This window comes from Alternaria hordeiaustralica, assembly GCF_023758085.1.
Source record: "Alternaria hordeiaustralica strain BMP 2776 chromosome Unknown scaffold_57, whole genome shotgun sequence".
Taxonomy (NCBI): domain Eukaryota; kingdom Fungi; phylum Ascomycota; class Dothideomycetes; order Pleosporales; family Pleosporaceae; genus Alternaria; species Alternaria hordeiaustralica.
Genome location: NW_026056829.1, coordinates 15,341 through 37,727, shown reverse-complemented (window position 1 = coordinate 37,727; position 22,387 = coordinate 15,341). Strand labels below are relative to the sequence as shown.

Here is a 22,387-nt window from a genome sequence, read left to right as displayed (position 1 = left end):
TTCTTCGCGGCCACCGACCTTGGCTCAATAGAGGAAAATCGGGCGGCGTGCTTGATGCATCGGGATGTAAAACTACTTCTCGGCCAACGTTCTCGAGCAACTCGCCATCAGATGGTCGAGAAGATGTAGGTACATGGGTAGGATATGGATTGGGCGCGGCGGCGTTGACCCCGATGTTTTGGGGGTACCCGTACTGTGGTAGCGTATAATTGCTGCTTGGATATGGGGCGAAAGCTGTGTTGTGATTAGTGCAAAACGCCCTTGAGTAGACGTGTGGCTCGAGTCAGCATTCTCACCAAGGTTATCGGGTGCTGTATCGATATGGTTGACAGAAAGCCGTGAGAAGGTATTGGCGATATCCACGTTACTGCCTGTGTCAACCGCGTTATGACCATGTCCAGCTGCACTTTGCGATGTGCTAGCAACTGCCTGGGCTTGATTACTGCCTACGCTCCTGTCACAAGAAGCAAAGTCAGCTTCGACCCTTGGAAGGTACCGAGGTAGATAGTAGTGCTAGGTGGCCACGTACGCTGTAGCAGGCGTTACTGCAGGGACTCTCAGACCGTTGGCGTAAATGTATGTGCTGGTGCCATAATCGTAATAGTAATAGAGTTGGCGAGTGTAATCATACAGGTCATACCGCTGCATTGTGTGCACGGTGCGACGGTTCGTGCCCCGCCATGATACGGGCCTACCTACGGTATATAGCGCATCCAATGCCGCATGTGATGCGGCTCCAAAGTCTTCATGTTAGGTGTGATATCGATGAGCATGTTAGATTGATGGACAGCTCATCTTGCAGTCTGCTCTTGTCCATGTGGCTTTTCCGGTGAGCGCGCTTAGATTAGATTCATGGATGCGTATCTCCCGGGCAGCCTTAGCGTGATTGGCTTTAAAATGATGCGCGCCCCAAAGTTTCCTACAGCCACACGCGACCAGGACAACACCCGCCCTACAAGACATCAATACCATAATTTCCATCAAATTCGACTATACTTCCAACATCACAGAACTTTCTGGTTGTAGCATTGACGACTTGCGAGATGTTTGACAACTACCCTCAATAACAAGCCCAAGTATTTCACCGCACGGAGAGCAGCGGCGTGAGCCATCTCACTTACATATTCCAGAGCCCACGATGTAGTCACCGAAGCTGCTGAAATGAATAGTGGTAGCGAAGAAATTCTGCTTCGTCAGACCTACGCACCCGGACCGTTCACTTTGCCATATCATACATCCGCCACTCAAACGCGACAGGACGAATACCCGACCGAACAACGCGCGGGTTCATCTGTCAAAACCTTTATCACCTGTAACAACATGTCGCAATCGCCTCTCGCAGACCACAGTTCAATAGCACAAGCACAATTCATGAAGATATGGCTATCCCATAGGTCGCGCATATCTTCGTTACGAAGTACGATATTGGTTATGCGAACAAACCTGAGAAAAGAGAGGTTGCAGTGTTGGCATAAAGAGGAAGTGGAACAGAAACTTCAGGCACAGTGTCTGACTAATCTCAGCGAGGATGCTATCTACAAGAACAGTACTGAAAGCTGGGATCACTGGACCAAGACATCTGAAGAGCTCAAACGTTGCAGAGCCGATCTGATCTCTTCGCGGGAGCAAACCGCAGCGCTAGAAGATGCCCTGTCCAGCCAAGAGTATCAACTAGACCGCCTGGAAGAAACCATTTATTCCGATTTCGCTCGGTCAACAGATCAGGAAGGCCCATACCAACCGGTACAAACACCATCAAGTTTTCTCCACACTGCTTTACCAATAGACAACGACCATGATCATGACATGGGTCTACTCGAAAAGCTCTATATGCGGATGGGCGATATACGCATATATCACGAGAGATTAAGCAACTTCGAATTCGACCTTCGTGAGCGTGCAGAAGAAAGAGAGCTCATCCGCGCTGCGGGGACCAGTCAACTTTCTACTGACGCTGTATTCTTCGACCGAGCACGGGTGCAAAGATCTAGAATCCAAGAAGAACACACGAGGGCACATGAGGATGTACATTTACTCAAACAACAGTGTACCGAGCAAGGAATCGAATTTCAAGAACCAGAGTTCGCCAAGTCGATGTACTGTACTTTGCTGGAGAGCACTACCCCGAGTTCCAGCTCAATCCAGGCGCCGCCAAATATGGTTGGGGATTATTTTGCATCCCAGGAGCGCGTTGAGACATGGCTGGGGAAGCCCACAGAGCCTGAGCTCCACGTATCAGACGATGATGAAGAGACAGATCACCAGGAGACTAGCAGGCATCCAGCATCTCCTGATATGGTATGGATATCATCATCACGCCCAGAAAAACAGCCACATTCAGATAAAGGCTTGCGCAGACGGTATTCGGCCCCGTACGATATGTCGCAATGGCGAATGACTCCATCTATCGGCTCGCACTCGCCGGAAGTTATACCTCGGGCCCCGGCTGCACCAGGCCTCGGAACAACTCTGCCTCACTTAGAGACCCGAAACCTTCCCAGAGTCAGGCACTCCCTTGCAATCTACGAATGATACCTAGGTACTATTGATCAACGTAACTCGCAGCGAATGGAATAGGAGGCATACAGACACGGTGGCGATTACACAGGCTTCCACACGGCTCCGCGCTTACTCTTCGTTCTTGCCTGCGGTCTGACTCACTGTCGCACAGTGAGTCGCATGTGCTCAGCACGTTGGCCCCGTATGTTTGCCACCAATGGCATCGCAATTTGTTATCGGAGGAGATCATGATCACTTGGACGACAACTTGTGTCCCAGACACATCTCGAAGTTCAATGCTATCTTATTGGGCGCCTCGTCGGTTATGCACACACAGCCTGACAACCTTGCTCGAAGTGGCGCTGGAGATTCGCTGCCAGAACTCCGACGGCATGGGCCTTTCACCAATGTATCGGTGCATCATTTGAGGCTTGCAGAAGCAATAACAGCAGACCGAGAAGTCGATGAAAAGTGCGGCTACACAATGCAGTGATTGGCTGGCGGGAGGAGCCTGATCGGTGAACAGGCAAACATGTTGGAAATCTCATTGTCTAATCTTATCCAAGCAAATGCTCATCTCCACATGCCAGGCCCTCACCAGACATAATAGCGCGACTGAATATCTGCTCGTCAAGTCTCTGCATGCCAGAAGAATGACATGTCGTGTAACACAAGACATGCGGAATAGATGCGATAAGATTGGGGACGCAACCGACCGGAAGGTGCCCAGGTGGGGCAAGTGGGGCAAACATACCGATAGAGCAACGGCATGAAGCGCATAGGGCGCTGGACAGCCATGACGGGTTTCATCTCTGGAATCTGCAAAGTGCCTTCGGTAAGCTGGGATATGCCCAACAAGAAGGCGGTGATGATGCACTGCATCAGTGCGGCCTGTACTCTTATCGCCACAGCCCCACGGATGCGACCGTGTCCACACCCGCCCGTTAATCGATGCGACTGCAGCCACGTACATATGACACCCGGGAAGTTTAAGGCTGACAATTGATATCTCGGAATCCTTGGGCTCGGATGGTGACTTCGGCGATGTCGTGGTGAGAAGTACGTCGAGGAGACGACCTCGGGATGGTCAACCGCTGCTAGGTAGCTTTGACCAAAAGAAACCTCCACATCACCTCTATGATCAGCACTATTACCCAGCTCTGTATGCCACTGTCTTGTTATCAAAAGCTGTAGGCTGAACATAACACGATGCGGGGTTGATGTCTTTGATTCGCTAGAAAGACACAAAGGCAATGGTCCTTGGAAGCCTGGCTATCAGCCAACCATTTCTGCCTGTGAATGCGTGACCATCGCAGGGTCGCAGTCTCTTCCTCAACCGTGTCTCTGTTGTGCATGATAATTTGGATCAAGATTCCTACAACCAACATACGCATCGTGGCGGCTTTATAACTGAAGTAGCCCGGCGTATAGGCTAGCACGATCGAGTACCACAGCGCCCGCCTCTCCACATCCACCGTCCGCCCATCCTCTGCTTGGTTATTTGACGCATTTATATCCCCGCACTTAAGATACACGCAGATCCAATGCAAGCTGCGTGTCATCATGCATTTATGTCCTTGATATGCGGCATTGCTCATGTCCCATCGATCGAGTGGTGAAGCTAAGCCTGTACGCGCGTTATTGGTAACTTTTCCAAAGTGGAAGTTCTGATATGCAGTCTAAGACTCAAGGATTTGGCCACCATGAGTCGATGTCAGGAAGGAGAATTCGGGCCCTGGTGACTCTTGGGCTCTGCCAAGATTCATCTCGCTTATGCTACGCTAGCCTAATCGGCCTGGCTCGGTACCAGGGCCGGTCGGGTACCTCTGTTCGGAATGTAAATAATCATGGACGCGACTGCCTGGAATAGGGCGAGATCATGAGAATTGAAGTCCACAATTGGTGGTGTGACTATCCATCCCATACTGGTCGCTTCACACAGCACAATATACACCAATTGAAAGCCTTGACAAATCGTTTTCGTGATGTCATCCCCGAACTCCGTAGTGAACATACGCCGACCCGCAAGCGTTGCACCACTCTACCCTATATTGTGACATCGTGATGTGTGGAATGAGCGTGAAAGGGTATAATATGAAACAATAGCGATATGTGTCGCTCGTCATCGAAACAGCCGACAATACGTCGGAGTGTAAACAAAGAAGAAGGTAACAATGAAATATCAAAGTAAGAACTACATGACCAGACACCCACTGCTCTCCGACTGGGTGTGTGTTATACATGAAACATTAGGAGATGGTTCTTCGGTACGAGCGAAGACTTGCTCGCGTTGAAACGTCTGCGAGTCGCCTGAAGCAGTTCCTGCTTCGGAAGCTATAGAACAGTCTTCTGGACTACTGAATTGCTTTGGCGGCGTTGATAGTGATGCCAAACGACTGGTAAGGATCGCCGAATCCGGTGCGGGTCCAGGTTGCGATGCATAAGCATTGTCTGAATGGTGCGATGACACGGATGTGGAAGATGTGCTGTTGCGTTGCCTTTGCCGGGTGGGAGTTGTGCGAATGCTTTCAGCAATGTGAATGCGACCTTGATGATTTGAAGGCTCGTCCATATCCTCCAGATGTGACCTACAATCAAGACGAATACCACCGGTATCGGAGTCCTGCGATGTAGCGTCACTTTGCGTATCTGCTGTGCCTGCCGTGTCTGCTGTATTCGTGCATGAAGTACGTCGGCTGGGTATTTCGGAAGTTATGCAAGAGACTGGTGATCCACTGACGCTTCTTGTAGGAGGCTTGAGAGTAGCAAAATCTCGTCCACCGACATGCAAGAGATCTTCAGATATCGGGACCGGAGGTTGGACTGTTGGGCGATTGTCTGAAGCTAGAGATGTGCTGCTAATGATATCCAGGGTGGGCATATCTTGGCGTGTAGCATCTACAGTCCGTGGGAAATGGGGCTTACTCGTGGTTTGGTTAGAAACCGTAGAGTCTCCAGTACGAAAGAGCGGTAATTCTTCACGTGATTCGGTCAGAAGCTGGCTTGTATGTGTCCACCATGCGTCGTCATCCGTACAGTCGACGTCGAATATCGCTTTCAAATACAACTGGTGAAGACGTGAATCGGCAACAGTTTCCAGTAACCAGGCATCGATCCTTTTCATCTTACGCAGCCAACGTTTATGTTCTTGCTTCTTTTGCGATGTCTGAATACCACGTTCGATTGGACTAACCGAGGCATGATTACTTTCGTTTGGAATATCCCCAGAAAATGTCTGTTCTTCCTTTGCCAACGCTTTTTCTTGCTGAGCTCTTTTCGTCTGGGCCAGAGCATTGCCTCCTGGGTCACTCATTTCACAATACGTAGTGTGGTTCCAAGCTCCACGCGGCTTCTCGGTCCTGTCAGCCATACCGTGCGTCAATTGTGCGATGTTCAAATCATCCGCACTCCGGCTTCGACTCACTGTACCGATTGGTACAAGTTTGTTACTTAAAGCGCCCTCGACGAATCTTGCCTCTTTGCTGGAATAGTTCCATTCCAAGGTGTTGTAGTTGGCTTCAGCCGCGTCGTATGTCGACTCGAGCAAGCCAACCTGGTCTCTCAATGCCGACGCTTCCTCGAAGGCTTCCTCGATCTCTGCCAATCGAGATGTGAGGCTATCATTACGATACTGGCGAAGCAGTTTGAGTGCGAACGCCTCCTTAGCACTTGTCTCAATATGCAGATCCCTAAGTTCTTTGCGCAGCGCTGCCAATTTGAAGCGTGAGCCGAGCAATTCGTCGCGACAATCCCGTAACTCTTCTTGTTCACGATCAAGTTTTTCTGCATCTACATTCCGTGTTGCATCCGGTGCTAGATCCGAAACATTTCCAGCGACTGTGGGATGAGGTGGAGGGACGTGAAGGCTGATGGATGGAGCCGGTGGCGGTGGCGGCGAAGGAGGAGGTGGTGGAGGTGGAGGAACAAAGGTCGGTTCCACACGACGAGGCTCGTATCTCAAGTTATGTTGCCCGGCGCTATCTTCGCCATGCTCCTGGACAGCCTGCAGTGCCAAGTCATCAATTTGGTATTTTCGATCACCATCTTCCTTATATGAGTGTTCCGATTGTAATGTACGGTTCTCCGTGGAAATAAGCTCGGCACCGGCCGCGGGTGTTGATGAATGAACGTAAGAGACACTGTCTGCTATTTGAGCGTCAGCGAAGAGAAGCCATGGTAGACAGCGAAGGATGTACCTGGAAAGTGCCTATCATTATCCTGGATCGATTCCGGACGAGAAGAGCTATGTGCCTCTTGTTCAGACATTGAACATCGAGGTGCATGTTCGAAATTCAAGGGGTGAGTAAGAGATCGCAGATGCAAGAGGCATGGCGTGGCTACCACTAGCTAATGTTTGCTTGATGGACACTCAGACCCAGGCTGATGCGCAGCCGAAACACTCCACGCAGGCGGGCGGCATGTGGCTGTCCAGGGGGAGCCTATCGCGCTAACCAATTTCGATCGACCCAAGATAAAGCGGGGTCTGCGGACCAAGGGCCGAACGCGTCGTAGCAGTTGCCGTAGCTTCACCTTGGCGGCCCGCACTGAGACCCCTCCACCTCTCCCAGGGCTGGCATGCGCGCCAACGCATACATGGATTATCGCATTACCACTTTATCGCAAGCTGTAGGAGGGTCGCGTCGGCATTATGGCTGTCAACTCAGATGACTCTTCGTCTCGCAAGCTCTCTACCTAGGCACATGCGGCTCTGCGCGTCCAGTCATTTGACACACATAAGTAGTCATGGGCACTTGCATTGTACTTGTGTGGTCCTGAGTTACTGCGCTTTGGGTGACATGTGGCATCAGTTACGACATGTTGGATCCAACCAAACCCCAGCCTGAATGGAATCCCCACTTTCAGCGATACCTTTATCTACAGTTTAACGACCAGTACCAGCGGTGGTTCTGGAATCATCATGACGGTAGGCAGTCTCCTCGGGAAGCACGCACATTTACTGAAGGCCATCAGGGCAAAGCTGGGTATTCTTCGACTGGGTCCCGTTGAATATTGCGCCCCCTGCCCCTCAACTGCAACCCCAGTTGCAAGCCCCCTTTGTACCCCAAATCCAACTCCAACCTCACTACGATGTCCACCAGGCCTATACAAGTCCCTCACACCACCGTATCGATTCTGTGGCGGCCGCGGGACCAGCCAACATCCGTCAAGGGAAACAAGTCTTTGGCTCTTACGACGGGAGGAATGCACAGCCTGACAGTCACTACGAACAACTCGATTCTTGTATGCCATCAATTGTATTTCTCTTAAGATACGGAGCTAATCTCGCCAAGCATTCTACGTCAGAGATGCGGCCTTTTTCATCGAAGGGAGGGTATGTATTCACTCCATGACCAAGACAACACCTGACATGGTCAGGTTTTTTCGGTGCTCTTTAGCGAAGCTGCTGGTGCAAATGCAGTCAATGCACTACAAACCATTAACAATGTGACCGATTACAACAGTGCCATTTCGGTGGTGAAATATCGGGAGCTTGTACACACGCAAGTGAGGAGGTTTATTGTAGTAAAGCGCAAAAGGGAGTTTTGCTTTGCGGTGTAAGTCAATTCTTCATTTTCAGCCTGCACTGCTAACGATAGAAGACCCATCTTTACCTATCAGGGTAAAGGAACGAAGAAGCAGGGAGTCTCTCCTAACGAGCATGCCATCGCTTTCTCACATGGCTATACTGCTCAATTACTGCCAGACGAGGCCCCACTTACTAAACTTGCTATTTGTATCGTCATGAACAACGGCGAGAAGCCTCTCGCAGTCGCGTCGAGAATCTATTTTGGCATTCACCATCCAATCCAGTACAACGTCAAAGTCAAAGACCTTGGTGTTGTGCACCAAGATTGGCTGCCAACATTTATTGGCTATTGGAACATGGAGAACATCTCCGATACTCGGCAATCAAACGAAGTCACCAATGAGGCTGCTCAAGATGATGATAGTTAACTTGGCTCTGGCATTCCTTTTACTCAACCATACGTTTTCGCTTGTTTTCCACAGAATATCCACGTTTCGCGCTTTGCTTATATCACGCTAATGAATAACGACTTTCGTACTTGGCTTGAGATGTCTTTTGTTTCGGTATATAGCACAACCGCAATTACATCATCACTGAACAAGAGCAATTGGTGTACTTTCGATCGCACACGCTGATCTGTCATGCAGAACAGATTGTCGCATGATCATACCGCAAAGATGTCTACGTAGACGAAGTTCTCCATGGACGAAACTTCAGTCACAGCATGGGTACTCGTAGTCTAGATTGGCAAAGAGATGCGCGTATCCTATCAAAGTACACGTGTCCGATAGCCTTTCTGTTCGTACGTGTACTGAGTCACATATGCGTCGTCTCTGCTTCCAGAAACTTATCTGCCAATGGAATGTAGCAAGCAGAGTCGCTTGCCTCTCGAAGACGTCCTTATCATCCTTCTAATCAGGCAGCAGGTCACTTACCCACGTCAACGTGCGTGTGCGATTCCTTTCCCCCAGCAATCAGTCAGCATGTGATAGAGACATCGACGGCATTGGAGAGTAATCTCTCGAACGTATTCAGCCGTACATGGTTGAATTCAGCCGTACGTCCCGCTTCTAAGGCTTCCGCTTTGAATGGCTTACCGCGGCTATGATAGGTCAAATTTTGCGAGCCTCATCCCGTAAAAACAACCTTTAAACGACGGAACTAAAGAATGTACAAATCTGTCTTCTTTCATTGGTGGCACGAATATTTGACCGTGCCGTCGCGGCGCGAACATTCCGCCCACGTTTATCGCTTCATTCGTCCGCCATGTCAGACCGCGCAAGAGCCTAATGGTAATACGTGCCCGCCCTGAGCTATCAGCCCACGGTGCATTTCAATACTCAAAACAAGGCATCGGGCACATTCCTGTCCACGTCGCGCGGGGCTATAGGGCGATGGTCACTGGCACAACCGCGCGGGGAGCTGGATGATGCGCATATGCCGTGCGGCATGGGTCACGCGTACGCGTATGTATTGTGGTGACAGCCTTCTTACCGTAAGTAGAAGGACCTCCTACGATAAGTGGATCGGACTGCATTTCCCAGCCCTACAAGGCGCATTCACTGTTATTGGTTGTGACGCCAAAGAAGTCGCTTGTGGTGGTGAACATGTAAGACGGGAACTAGGTGGTCTTGCATGCCGTGGTGGGTCAAAGTGGGGTCGACGGGCCGTTGTGACTCCATCAATGTGGCAGCGACGACGCTGTGTTACCTTTCGCTATATCTCGACCGCGGAGATGGAATGATGAGCCAGTTGGGAATAAAGCGAGTTTGATGATAATGAAATTCGCACGACACAGCCAACAGTTTGCGGATGTCACTCCGAAGGCTCATCTCAGATACGATACCAATCAATACACTATTGGTGAGGTTTAGCACTCCTTCCAAATCAAGCACGCGGCTAGCGATCATCGGTAACGGCTGTCGTGCATCCGCCGGGTTAGTGAGACCGGCAATTATCTTTCTATCGGGCCGAAAGAAGGGCATCCATAGATTGGCCCTACCCTCGGGATGCGACGCGCTGGTTCTGACCAGCCAGGCTTCGCTCACATGTAAGCGGGCGTCCTGCTGATCGCCGTCAACGTGGGACATGTGGAGCTGAGCCCGACTGAGTGGTTACACGGCGCAGGCTGAGTGTAAGCTCGCATGAATCTTACTACTATTGGCGCAGTAGCCCGCTTGCCATCTTCAGCTGCTGATCATCGCGTTCAAGCTGCAGTTTCAAGTGGTCTCGGATCGAGCGGCATGGGATGTCTGTGAACCGATATATGCATTAAGATAACGGGAAGAGGGGACAGAACGACCAGCTACCGCCCAGTAAGAAAAGCCGGCAAACTTCGCCTGAAGAGATATCCGGAAATGAAGTGTACTCCTGTAAACATACGTCCATGAACTATACAGTGTTGGGACACAATCCGGTAACCGGTATATTTGCAAGAAGGATGGAAATAATAACCGAAGAACGATGCGAACGACTCTCGGCACGAAGGAAACGGGACGTTGTCATGCCACTGACTGCTTTCTTGTACGAGCTGCGGAGGGTCGAATCGCGATCGTAGGAGTGCTTTTACTTCGCAATTTCTTGACTGAGGAAAGCCACTCCTTAAGCCGATTGCCCGAAGTTCTCCGTTGTGGAAGGGGTGGTCGAGAACCAGGCTTGTTCATACCATCGGTAAATTGGAGATTGCTCGCATTGTTAGGAGTGGGCCGCTCAGCGGTTTGTATCCAGGGGTTCGTCGAAGTAGGCTGCGCAATAGTGTCGGTTAACGATTGAAAGCATGCACCATCCGCAGGTTTGGAGTCTGCAGAGGGTGGCATAGGTAAACCCAACAAGTCTTCCTCCTGCGCCGGGCCACAGCGATCGCGAACTACTGAAGCATCGGTCTTTGTCCGGATGTTGTTTGGCCCTTGCGAGGTGACTCGTGTCTTGACTTCCGGTTTATACCTTGGGCAGCTGATATGATGATATATCTTCGTGCTCTGAACACTGTCCTTCCGTTGAGCGGCATCACCATATTCCACTGTACAGGTACATGCGACTTCGGGCACAATGTCCTCTCCTGGATCACGGTCCACGGCTTTGTAAGGTTCCTCAACCATGACAGGTCTATCTGAGGGTGTCTTCGGACTATCGTCATCAGAATCCGTTGAGTGTGACAGCTGCGAGGATAGTATCGATGAGTCGTCCTCAAAACTCTCCTGTGGATCCTCGTGCAATACCCGAGAGTCTGAATCGTGGTAAGACCCGAGATTGCACCCCGTCTCGTTGACAGAAGCTGTCTTGCAATGTTTTGTTTTCTCGTTCTCGACGAGACTATCGTGACTCCAGAATTGTGCTGCTCGAAGTTCCCAATCACCCTCGGTGGGGCTTGCTATCCCGTAGTGTGCAAGAGTGTTCAGGTACAGATGCTTTTGCACTGCGTCTTCCTTGAGGTGCGTCAGGGACCATGCCCGAATCTTCTCTCTTACCAAGGAATTGTTTTGCATGAATGCAGCGGCGCTTTCAGTTTGTGTTCGTCTCATTGCAGTCGCATCTTCGGGTACAGTTCTGTATGAGTTTGCTGGATCAGATGATCGCCTCGCCAAACGTGAGGCAGCCGGCACCGGAAACAATTCTTTAGCTTTGTATTGCTCCGCTTTGGCCTTCCGTTTGGAGAGTTCGTATACCATGTTTCCAAACTCGCTTGCAGAGGTTGTGTTATTACTATCAGGAAGCCCATCTCCGTCCGGGAAGAACACCTCATCTCCCTCATCCCAAGTAATGCTACTGGCTTGTGTCCGCCGCACTTTGTCGAGTTCTTTCTTCAAAGTCTCGACCCCTGCCACCATGGCAGCATAATCTCGATCAACACGGTCAGGCGGAGGCTGAGCTGCAATAGCAGGAGAAATAAAAGTCAAGGGCGGTGGTGAAGCAGCAAATTGCGGAGGAGGAGGTGGGGGCGGTAGTTTCAAGACTTGACTGGGAGACAATGATCCTGGAGGACAAGGCGGTATGTGCGCGAGTGGCAGATGGTGTGAGGTCTTAGGATGTTGATTGTGTAGAGAACCGAGCTGTTCGTTGTCTGGCTGAGAGAAAATGCTGTTGATATCGAATTGGTAAAACTGGGTTTCGCGGGCGACGAATGTCCATTCCGCACCGGTAAGATCGCTTTCGGCTCGAAGGTAGTCGTCCTCGATCTCACCCAGATCATCTCGCTTTTGTCTGACGTCGTCGTAGGCGGCCAGGAGCGCTCTTGAAAGCCCCCCAGGATATTCGTTGACGAATTGACTGAGCCGACTCATGAACATGGCTTCTGCATTGCCAGCATCTATCCGCTTCTGTTGAATCTTGCGACTAGTTGCTCTCACTCTTTCGCGCTCGATCAGCAAGTCCTCTCTAATCGATGAAAGTTTCGCCTGGGAATCGGATAGGGTGTTCAAGCGTTGTCGATTGACATCTCTTAGCACATCGAGCTGCGTGGCTGGCTGTTTCCCAAATCTGGCTAGACTTCGCGTCTCCATAATGTCCCAAAGATTGAGTCATCAAGTTGCAAAGACTTTGAACAATTTTTAGTCCCTTGCATAACGTGGCGGCAGCTTCTTTTCGGCGGAGAAGGATAGCCCTTAGGGCAGTTGGCATGGACATCAGCAAAGACCATCCACTCTGACAGTACGTGTTGGCATACGTGGTCTTTGTCTGAGTAGTGCGGATGATAAGGGGTATCCTAGAACAGATGTCAGCCGTCAAGGCTTGCGCACGGAAGAAGCAGAAGCGGTCCGGTCGCTCATCATATGCGCTGAGATGAAGGAACCATTGAGCAAACAGATCGGAAGTCAGGCGCATGTAGGCACCCGGCCTGTCTGTCGTACGGATGAAGTGTCGGGTATCAGGCTGACACCAACTGTTTTGATTGGCACCGACCGGGTTACCGCTTCGCTTGTTTCGATACACGTAACCGCCCTAATGTCGGAACCAGCCGTATATTCCGGGAAACGACTGAACACTCACCACGCACATGCGTAATGCGCGAACAGATGAAACGCATATGCAGGCGAGTCTGGAGGTGGAGACAGCGATCACTCTCTCCAGTTGCGCACCACACCCTCTCCATGCTGTTTGGTCAAGACAGCAGAGCCGCATTGTTCGACACTTTCCATCTCTTATAAAGTTACGCTAGAGTACCGATCATGAGGTTGAATTGTGATTCACGCCACCGCGGCAATCGAGCTTCTATAACTGATCGGCGTACCACCAAAAGCTCAGGGCGTGCGGTGGAGATTAAGAAAGCTTTCCTGACGACGGCGTTGGTGTCCAGTAGCATTGTGCAACATGTCGACTATCAACTGGATATGGAGCCCGCAATACGGGGATTACTATTGCGTCACATACGACGAGTTTCGTGAGTATTGCCACGTCTGATCAAGCTTGAAGGCTCACCGAGTCCTACTGATTCAAACAGAACAACCGGTGTATCACTGGGCTAAACAGCAAGCCCAAGCTGAGACTGCCGAAGCCCAACCTAGGCGAGACTCAGGCAATCAATACGATGGCTCAAACGTGGCTCAGATGCCCGAACCTGGTGTGTCATTGTTCCGAATTGGGTAGTAGAGGTTTCGCCTAATCAGTAGTTCGTAGCTCCACAGGATGTTCGCGCCATGAGAGGCTTCATTCAGGGGACGCCACATACCGGCTGGTACGATAACCTGGACCCGAGTAAGCATATCCTAGCGAGAAACACTTTCTCGGCTGACTGAGAATCTTAGGCTACTGCATGAAGACTGGCAGCGAAGCTTATCAATTCTTCGTAGTTGGAAGAGTCTTTGCTATGCTCTACACCGAGGCCGCAGGTGAAACTTCACAGGCGAATCCATACGACGATGCATATACCCTCGTTCGGTTCGGCGAGCGCGTATACACTAACATACGTCGCTTTGTAGTGCTTGAGGCCAAGAGTGGTTTTGTCAAAGCTTGGTACGAACTAGGTCGACATCGCAAATAACTTTTGACTAACCTGACTCAGCGGCATTGGTACCTATTCCAATCGGGGCACCCGCAAAGGCGGTTGCAAACCATCCGAGCATGCAATCGTCTATCTCCAGGGCACAGATCCGGCTTTCTGTTATCTCGAAGGAGAAAGAGAAAGCGGGATGACCAAGGAAGCGATAGAGATCATACCAGTTGATCGCTCCATCAGACTCCGAAGCAATTCCCGCATACGTTTCGGCAAGACGTATCCGATCGAGCAGAATGTCAAGGTCAAAGACATTGGCCAAATCCATCCGAGTCATGTAGGCAGACTTCTTCAGTACTGGAAAGATGAAGATTAAGCCCAAAGCTGAGACTCTTACGTTCAGCATCCAGATTGTCGCGTGGTAATGTGCGCGGTAATGTACGTTGCCGTGCTCGGCCAAAGTTTGTGCCACTACCACTACGCACCTGGCTCGGATCTCCAGCAGCACCACTTCCTTGTTTCTCCAGACCTGTCTCCCCCTCATTCACACACAGGTCTTTATTTTTTACGAATCCATGAGATTGACAAAATTCGACGGCCGATTGAACGATCGCGAGCTCCGAGAGCTGGGTTCGAAGAGGAAGCGGAATACGGTAAAGTCGTACTGTCTTTACGATCTCTTTGCCTATCAAATACGTTATATATGACCAAATTGGAATCTCGTTCCTTCCGTAGCCTGTGGTGTGCGCCGTTACGTGACTTGTCTTTCGCTATAATCGTTCCGCGGGACGAAATCCGCATCCGCAGCCCCATACAGACTTCGGTTCGGCAAGCACATGTATGATGGTAGCGCTTCTGCGAGGGGGTATGCACAGTCGAAGCGCAGACGGGCGATTTTCTGGAGTGTTCGGTTACCCGCTATGAAATCCAAGGCTCACATCTCGGCATCGCAACCCGGCTTCGCTGCATATTGGCCTACGCTTCTGGATACCATGAAACGCAGGCGTAGCCCGTTGAGATGTCGCAGGCGTCGAAGGCGAGTGCGACACCATATCGCGTGGTGTGAAGGCGCCGTGTGTGGCTAGAGCGACATCATTAAAAGGCAAATTCCTGGTCGATCCAGCGGTTCGTTACGATGCGAAAATGTCATTTTGGTAACGTGTGCAAGGCGTCGGTCAAGAGCGCGCGTGGGTGAGCGAACTTGCGCGTATGTGGTGGGATGAGTGAGGAGCGGGAGGCAACATGGGAAGCTTGGGCGCAAAATGGGCCGGTACGCCAAGCCCTACACTACCCCACTCACCCGCCGTACAGTATGCCTTTCACACAAAATATCGCAACGTATGCGCACCGACATAAGATTGCACGACTGATACAAGTAACAGTGCATTTCGAGTCTATAGCATTAAGAACCTCCGTGGCAGCTACGGTAGTTCTCCAAGAAAAGATCTACTTGCGCTTCAACGACCATACCCAAATCCTTGACTTCAGCATCATGTTCGATGCTATAAGTCTTCCCATAGTGTATCCGCAGATCAGGAGAAAAGTACTGAGCCATGACTGCCTCAACACGGATAGCCGGCTTGTCGATTGTACGATCATCAGAGGAATGGCTCGTGGGAGGCATTGTCGATATGTAAATTAAGCCTTGGTTTACTGGTTTGCCTGTTGCCCTGCGGCTGTATGGCTGTATCGGTCTGAAGAAAGTCAGCTATAGCTTCTGTGGAAAGCAACAGGCGCACTCACAAACATTGGCTGGATGAGCCATTGTTCTGCACTACCACGAATGTTCGTATCTCGCTGTAAGCTTGCTCTTGGTAGTAGTCCGGACTAGAATTTCGAGAAGACTGGCCATCGCTGTAGCCACTGGCAGGCTCTGTCCAAAGCATGTTGAGAACCTACGAGTGTCGCCCATTAGATGAAGCTCTGCTACACAGATCACTTGAAGGCGCGAAAGACGTACCCTTCCAGTAGTGAAGAACTCTGATCTTGAGAGCCAATCTGGATGGTCAGCTTTAGCAGGTATGGCATTGAGACTAGCTTACTGGGTGTACTCTTCTTCGGAGATGCTTTTGGGGAACTGCGGTCGCTCGTAGACTTTCCTCTACTGCTGCTGGGCTGTCTGCGGTTGTGCTCGTCGCTATGGAGAGAGTCAGAACTTTTGGGGACGCGAATGGAGACTAAGACGTAAAGGCTATACCTTGGAATTGCAACATCGTAGGACACTGGTGTGAGCGACCGGTCCTTAACGACTTGCGCGTTATGCGACCAAACACGCCCCACTAATTCTTCATCATCGTCGAGAAGATGGCAATAGTCTCGTCCGTGGATAGCGGACCATTTCCAGGACGTAAGCTTTGCGGGGTCTCGATGACTGCGCGAGCATTCTAAGCAAAAGAATCCGTCATCAGCGGACATGTTTGCAAACACCACATCAGCTCTCGGCCTCTGCGTTCGGTCTCTCCCAGTCATGCTGATTATGAGGTTCGGTAGGAATGACAGCCTGGGCGCGATGGAGATGGAGGCAAGGTTGTCATGCACCATGTCCATGATATGCGAGAAGCCTATGTCCTGCTCATATATAATCTGTTGACTCGCGGCTGCAAGAAGCTCGACGAAGACACAGCCTAGGCAGTACACGTCGGCTGCGAAGTTACGATACTCAAATTCCAAAACCTCGGGCGGTGCATATCGTCGGGTCAACTCGGTCGGCCCTTCAGTGGTGTTTGAGCCTGTCTGCTTACCATCCTTAGCGCAGCCAAAGTCCGTATATATTACCGTGCCTCGGTGGATGAGTATGTTCTGTGGCTTGATGTCCTTGTGCCGAATATCTCTTGAGTGCATGAATGCAAGTCCACTAGCCAGACAGCCAAATGCTCGTTCGAGAACGGATGTCATCGCGGTGACATTTGTGCCAGACGAATCAGGCTCCTCGATCAAATCCCAATATGCCCCAAGGTATTTTTCCAGGTTTCCTTCATCGGCCGCTGGGTCGAGAATCAAACCGAACTTGAGTTTGGCAACAAATGTAGCGTATGCGCGAATGATGTGATGGTGACCAGCGAGACGGCGGATGATCGCGACTTCGCGCTTGAAGGCCTCCTCTTTCAGTGCTCGTGCTCGTGCGCGAGCGAAAGTAAATTTCTTGAGCGCAAATATGCGGCCAGTCTGCCTATCACGTACTCGCTCTACTATTGCGCTGGAACCTTGCCCCAAGACCTCGTCAAGCTCAAGCGGTAGTCGGACATCGTCTTCAAACACGTAGTCGTCATCCTCTTTGATCGACAGTTCCTCCCCAGATGCCGGCGGTAGCATGGAGTTGGGCTCAAAGGGAGAGATCAATCGTGGATCATTGCTCGAAGGTATCGCGATCGCAGCGGTGGTGATAGTGGGCGCGTAATCAGGGCGATTCTATGCTTGTCTAGTCAGTGGTTGATCCCGAGAATCACGACCTTGCTGCCAGTGCAAATGGGCCTACCGAGGTGTCAATACTATGAAGGTGTTGTTTGTAATCCAGAGTGAATCGGAAATCTGGGAAGGGTGAGTGTCCCAATCCTTCTCGCGGCGCAGGTGGGGTACCATGCACATGCAGCAACCGAGCCGCTTCTGGTTGATCCTGCGGGACGTCAATATTGTCAGCGCCTGCAGCCCGAAGTCTCGTGTGGTTAGCAAACAAGAGAATGTACTTTCGGTTCCAACCTGGGCCTGCTTGTGCTTCGCGTCAGCCCTTCTAAGAGTCGCTGCATGAACGTCAGATTCTGATGGACTCGCAGCTGATGTATTGTATTCGTGAATTTGGTGCTGTCTTTCGTAGACATGCATAGAACACATTCCAAAGACGTGAAGCCTCATTTCCTTCCTTTGCCCCTCGCATTGAATGTCTTCAAAGGGTCGACCTTGCCATTCCTTCTTACCACTTTCCTGCCCTTCCCCTTGGTATATTGCTTCTTCGCCCTTGGTATGTTCAGACCAACAAAGCCAACATCTTGCGGCTTCTTCCCACCTGGTAGGAGATAATCAGGAATGTGTCGCAAGTGCGGTTGTATTCTGGCGGGATGGTTGAGAGTCTGGTCGTGGCGGAGATGCGCGAGTGCTTCAGGGTTTTCTTCGAACTGTTACAATGTTAGTATGAACCAGCAGTGAATGATGCGGGTGAACTTACGTATCGCGACAGCTTCTGCGACTTGGCCAGCTCCATGTGGATTTCCTTGATACGTGCCTCGCGAATGGCGATCCTGGTCACCGACTTCAGGGCATCTGCGAACCGGTATCGGAATGGCTCTAATCGTTTCATGTCGAATTGGTAATCCTCCAGCTTTTGGCCCTCTTCTTGGTGCTGCTCTACCTTCTTCAAGACCTCTTCATCATGTTCGCATCCAGCAAACGTAGTCGGCTTATGCTTGCGGTATTTCTCCTTCGGGATGATGAACGAAATGGCCGTGCCAGACTTGCCGGCTCGTGCTGTTCGTCCAATTCGATGGAAGTATGATTTGTAGTTCCCGGGGAAGTCGAAGTTGATTATACAGCTGACGTTCAGGAAGTCGATGCCGCGAGAGACGCCGGAGTCGGTCTCCTTGTCCTTCTTCGCTTTCTTCTTTGGTCGCGACTCGTCTTGCACGCCAACGACGTCGGTTTCGTCCGAAGCAATGAGGATCTTATAGAGATCTTTGTTGAACTCCTCCACAATGTGTGTTCGGGACGCCAGCGGCAGTTCGGAGTTGAGTACGATCGCCTTGATGCCGAATTGCTCGAGGAAGAGTTTGACGCGGTATGATCGGTCGACGTCGCCAACAAACACGATACTGGAGGTATAAAGTCAGTGTATGTCTAAATTGTAGTTCATGTAGACGCGTCTTACCTCTTCCCATGTACCAGATTGAGTTTCATCATGGCGAAAAGCAGCAGAAACTTATCGTCCTCCGCCACCTTCAGAACGTATTGCTTGACCTTCTGCGAGTCCTTGTCGAGGTCCTGAAGCTTCAGCACAACTGGGTCCGTACAGAGCAGGCTGCCGAGTGACTCAACATCAGTTGAGAGGGTGGCTGAAAGGACGATCTTCTGGACTCCGACAGGAATCTCCCGGGCGATGTTCTCCATATCGTCTGCGAACCCGTAACCGTTGATCAGGTCACCCTCGTCTACGACAAGCGTCTTGATGTCGCTGACTGCCATGGCAGAGCTGTTGATATTTGCCCATGCCCTCGCTGGTGTTGCGACGACGATCTCTGGTTTGTCAGCGAGTGCTGCCTTGATGACGACATCCGATTCCTTGCCAGCGATGTTGCGGACCCGAATCGATTGTCCACAGTGTTGTGAGAGCGATTTCGCGACTGTCGCGATTTGTGAGCAGAGTTCCTTAGTGGGCGCCAGGATGAGCGATTGGCCTTTCTGTTGCAACGTCTTATGGAGGATGGGGAGAAGGTAGGCTCCCGTCTTTCCAGTCCCTGTCCCCGAACGCGCAAGGACGTCGCGTCCCTCCAGTATCAACGGTATGCCTTGGGACTGTACTGCCGTTGGTGATGCCCATTTTAGGTCGCGGATCGCTCTTAGCAGACGGGGCTCGAGTTGAAGTTCGGCGAATGAGGCGATTATGGGGACTGGCTCAGTGGCAGGTTTTGACTGAGAGCTCTTCTTCTTCTTCGGTGTGGCAGCGGTTGCAGTCGCAGGCGCAGTCGTGGTGGATGCCGTGGGTTCGGGCGAGCTGCGGGGCTCAGACTGCGACTCATCGCTCGATGTCACCTCTGGCACGTCGTGTTCGTTGAGTTTGCGCTTCGCCATCTTGTCGGAATTTGATTCGAATCTACGGAATGTGGTCGCGTCGTTGTTCGTCGAGGTTTGCGCTGCCTGCATCTACCAGTTCTGAACTTTTTTGGCGCTACTGCCGGGCGGCCTTGGCGCGACCCACAGCGGAGGAAGCGACTGCTGAACGCTGATGCCCTGCGTCGGTCGCGACTTCCACACACGCGACTGGGACTGAGCGGCAGACACGCGACACCGCAACGAACTGCAGGATCAAATATTCACACACTTTACGCCGTCACTACACAGAACTACATACGTCTTCTCGTTGATCATCGACTATATGGATGCGCCTGTTGGAAGCCCAGACACAGAGCATCAGCAGGCATCCGTTGCAACAAGGGCATTCGAGTACGACCTCGCCAGCTCGACCTTATGAACCTCAACCTCCGATCCCGATCAAGCCCTGATTCGTCTTGCAATAGTCGTCGCATGTAGCCTAAAGTTCTTCGTTAATAGGTGCCAGCAAGGAGCACACGAATACTTACCCTAGGCATGCCTCTTCTGCCACCATCCTGCACCATCTTCTCCAACGCTGCAACATACTTGGTGATCTCCTCGTTTCCCAGCTTCTTCAACGCCTTCAAAACAGCATCGATCGTTTCCTGATCAGGTCCTTGATCACTTGTACTCATCAGGTCGATGCCCGGGGGCGTTTGGGTGAACTCCACTGCCGTTGAATAGCTCGCGTAGTATGGGACTCTGTTCGCGTCGCAGCCCCAAACCAAGATGCTGTACTGGCACGTGGCTCCGACCAAAATCCCAGTCCCTGCAAAGTCGAGCACTGCTGGCAAGTAGGGATGCGGTGTATCGACGCCATATGTTGTAATGATTGTGTCGTTGCCTGGGAATTGGAATGAGAAGAGGTCGTTCACAAGTCCAGTGGGCTCAGAGGGATCGATCGGTGTCGGGTCGTACTGCACATTCTGCATTGCAGCATACTGAGGGTTTGACGCGAGAATCATTGACCATGGTTTGAAGTAAAAACCGACAGGTGGTGGTCGCCATGATCTGCCGTGATGGGCATGGTTGGTGGTATTGAACGTTGGAGGTATGCGAACCTGCACGCCTTCCGCACCCACCTTGCGCGGACATCCGTCTGGGGTGGTGTGCGCGATGGCACCGAGTGCAACCACGAGGAGTGTCAAGATGGAAAGCATGATGCTGGTGGAAGTGTGTAAACCAAGAAAACGTGCTTAAGTCTTCAGAATATATGCATTTGACATCCGAAGCTCCCGCTGACTGTCTACCTGATTAGGAAAGAGGCCGGGGTAGTTCCTCGTGGTCGTCGTACGGAGCCGAATGGACACGCCAACCAAGCCGTGAGTCTGGTCACTCGCTACTCACCACGCACAACAAGTACGAGATATTACTTGCTCTGTATTCGAAGACTCCTAATGTGCGCTGAAACGTCTTCCTTGGTAATCATGTTGCAAAGATATGTCGACAGCTACCGGCACTGATGCGAAGGGAAGCCTTACCTAGATTTTCAACGCTCGTTTCCTGGGCAAAAGGCCTTTCCAAGTACGACAGCCTCGTGCAAGCGTGAGTAAGCCCAATGAAGCACCAATGACGACTTGCTTCTCCATAGCGCGACGCCAACATAAACTCCTTGTACGTTGAACAACGAACCGTCTCGTAGATTTCGCAAAAGGTTCGTCGCATTCGCAGGGCGCAATGTTCCGATAGAATATCCTCAGTATCATTCTGTTCCGCTGCTTTGGATCAACAATTCTAACCACTCCTATACTATACACCTAAAGATGAGCTTTCCACTTCTACTCGCGCACAGGTACCATCTAATCTCACAGCGGGAGCTAGAGTAGATCCATGCTGTCATCACGAAACTGTTGGTGTTGAGCGGTAGAAACATGGCGGCAGAGGATGGCGGAAAGAGGGCCCGTGGAAGCCGGACTCGAAGCTTTAATCGCGCGAACGAGCGCCGACGACCAGAATGCAGTTGAAGGACATTCTCGAGAGGAATAAGCACGTATGTGTCGAAGGTATCGAGTAACGACAACATTGCGAAGATGCAGGTCGATCATTACCGTGGAGAAAGCCGGGCCACAGGGGTCGTTTCCTGCAAGCCGACTTCGGACTCCACCGCCAGCGCGTGCTCATTGGCTACCACTCCATCGCTTATCTTCACTCTCCCGTTTACCTCATCGAAACCACCAACCCCAACCTGGTGCATACAGTCCATCTGACCAAGGGCGCGCCAAGACATAGCATACGCTAACGCAAACAGGTAATTTTTAAAACATAGCATGCTAGTATTATGCTACTTAAGAAAATTAGCGCACTTAGTAATAAAATTTTTAATTTAAATAATTCTTAGATTTATTCTAAATTAATTTAGACTAAATTACACCTATATTATAATATAGAGCCTTCTTCGCCTATATTTAATACTAAGCCTAAATTTCTTAACCTTAACGCATTAGACCTAGATATCTATAAGAGATTTAACCTATATTTATTTAGCTCTAGTAAGAGTAATAATAGTAGTATTAAAGACTAGGTTAAGATATATAGTTAAATTAATTTTAGAATAATTCTAAACTTATTTAGACTAGAGTATAGTTTAACTTACTTCTAAAAATAGTAGCGCGCCTCTTTTAGAGGCTAGAGTTATT

The 22,387-nt window shown here is 50.8% G+C and overlaps 3 protein-coding genes across 3 annotated transcripts; all 3 read right to left on the bottom strand.

The window, feature by feature from the left end:
• Positions 1–10,527: 10,527 nt before the first annotated feature.
• J4E84_011076 (uncharacterized protein) lies at positions 10,528–12,525 on the bottom strand (the record flags this gene model as incomplete). The annotated part of the gene is made up of 1 exon (XM_049393630.1): positions 10,528–12,525. One exon carries the CDS (start codon positions 12,523–12,525, stop codon positions 10,528–10,530), a length of 1,998 nt encoding a protein of 665 aa, XP_049238647.1.
• Positions 12,526–15,890: 3,365 nt separating this feature from the next.
• Positions 15,891–17,540, bottom strand: J4E84_011075 (uncharacterized protein; the record flags this gene model as incomplete). Its single annotated transcript, XM_049393629.1, has 2 exons — positions 15,891–17,363; positions 17,532–17,540. 2 exons carry the CDS (start codon positions 17,538–17,540, stop codon positions 15,891–15,893), a joined length of 1,482 nt encoding a protein of 493 aa, XP_049238646.1.
• Positions 17,541–17,800: 260 nt separating this feature from the next.
• DBP9 (ATP-dependent DNA/RNA helicase) lies at positions 17,801–20,716 on the bottom strand (the record flags this gene model as incomplete). Its single annotated transcript, XM_049393628.1, has 5 exons — positions 17,801–18,064; positions 18,115–18,754; positions 18,811–19,752; positions 20,011–20,030; positions 20,240–20,716. The coding sequence occupies 5 exons, from the start codon at positions 20,714–20,716 to the stop codon at positions 17,801–17,803; spliced, it is 2,343 nt and encodes a 780-aa protein (XP_049238645.1).
• Positions 20,717–22,387: the final 1,671 nt, after the last annotated feature.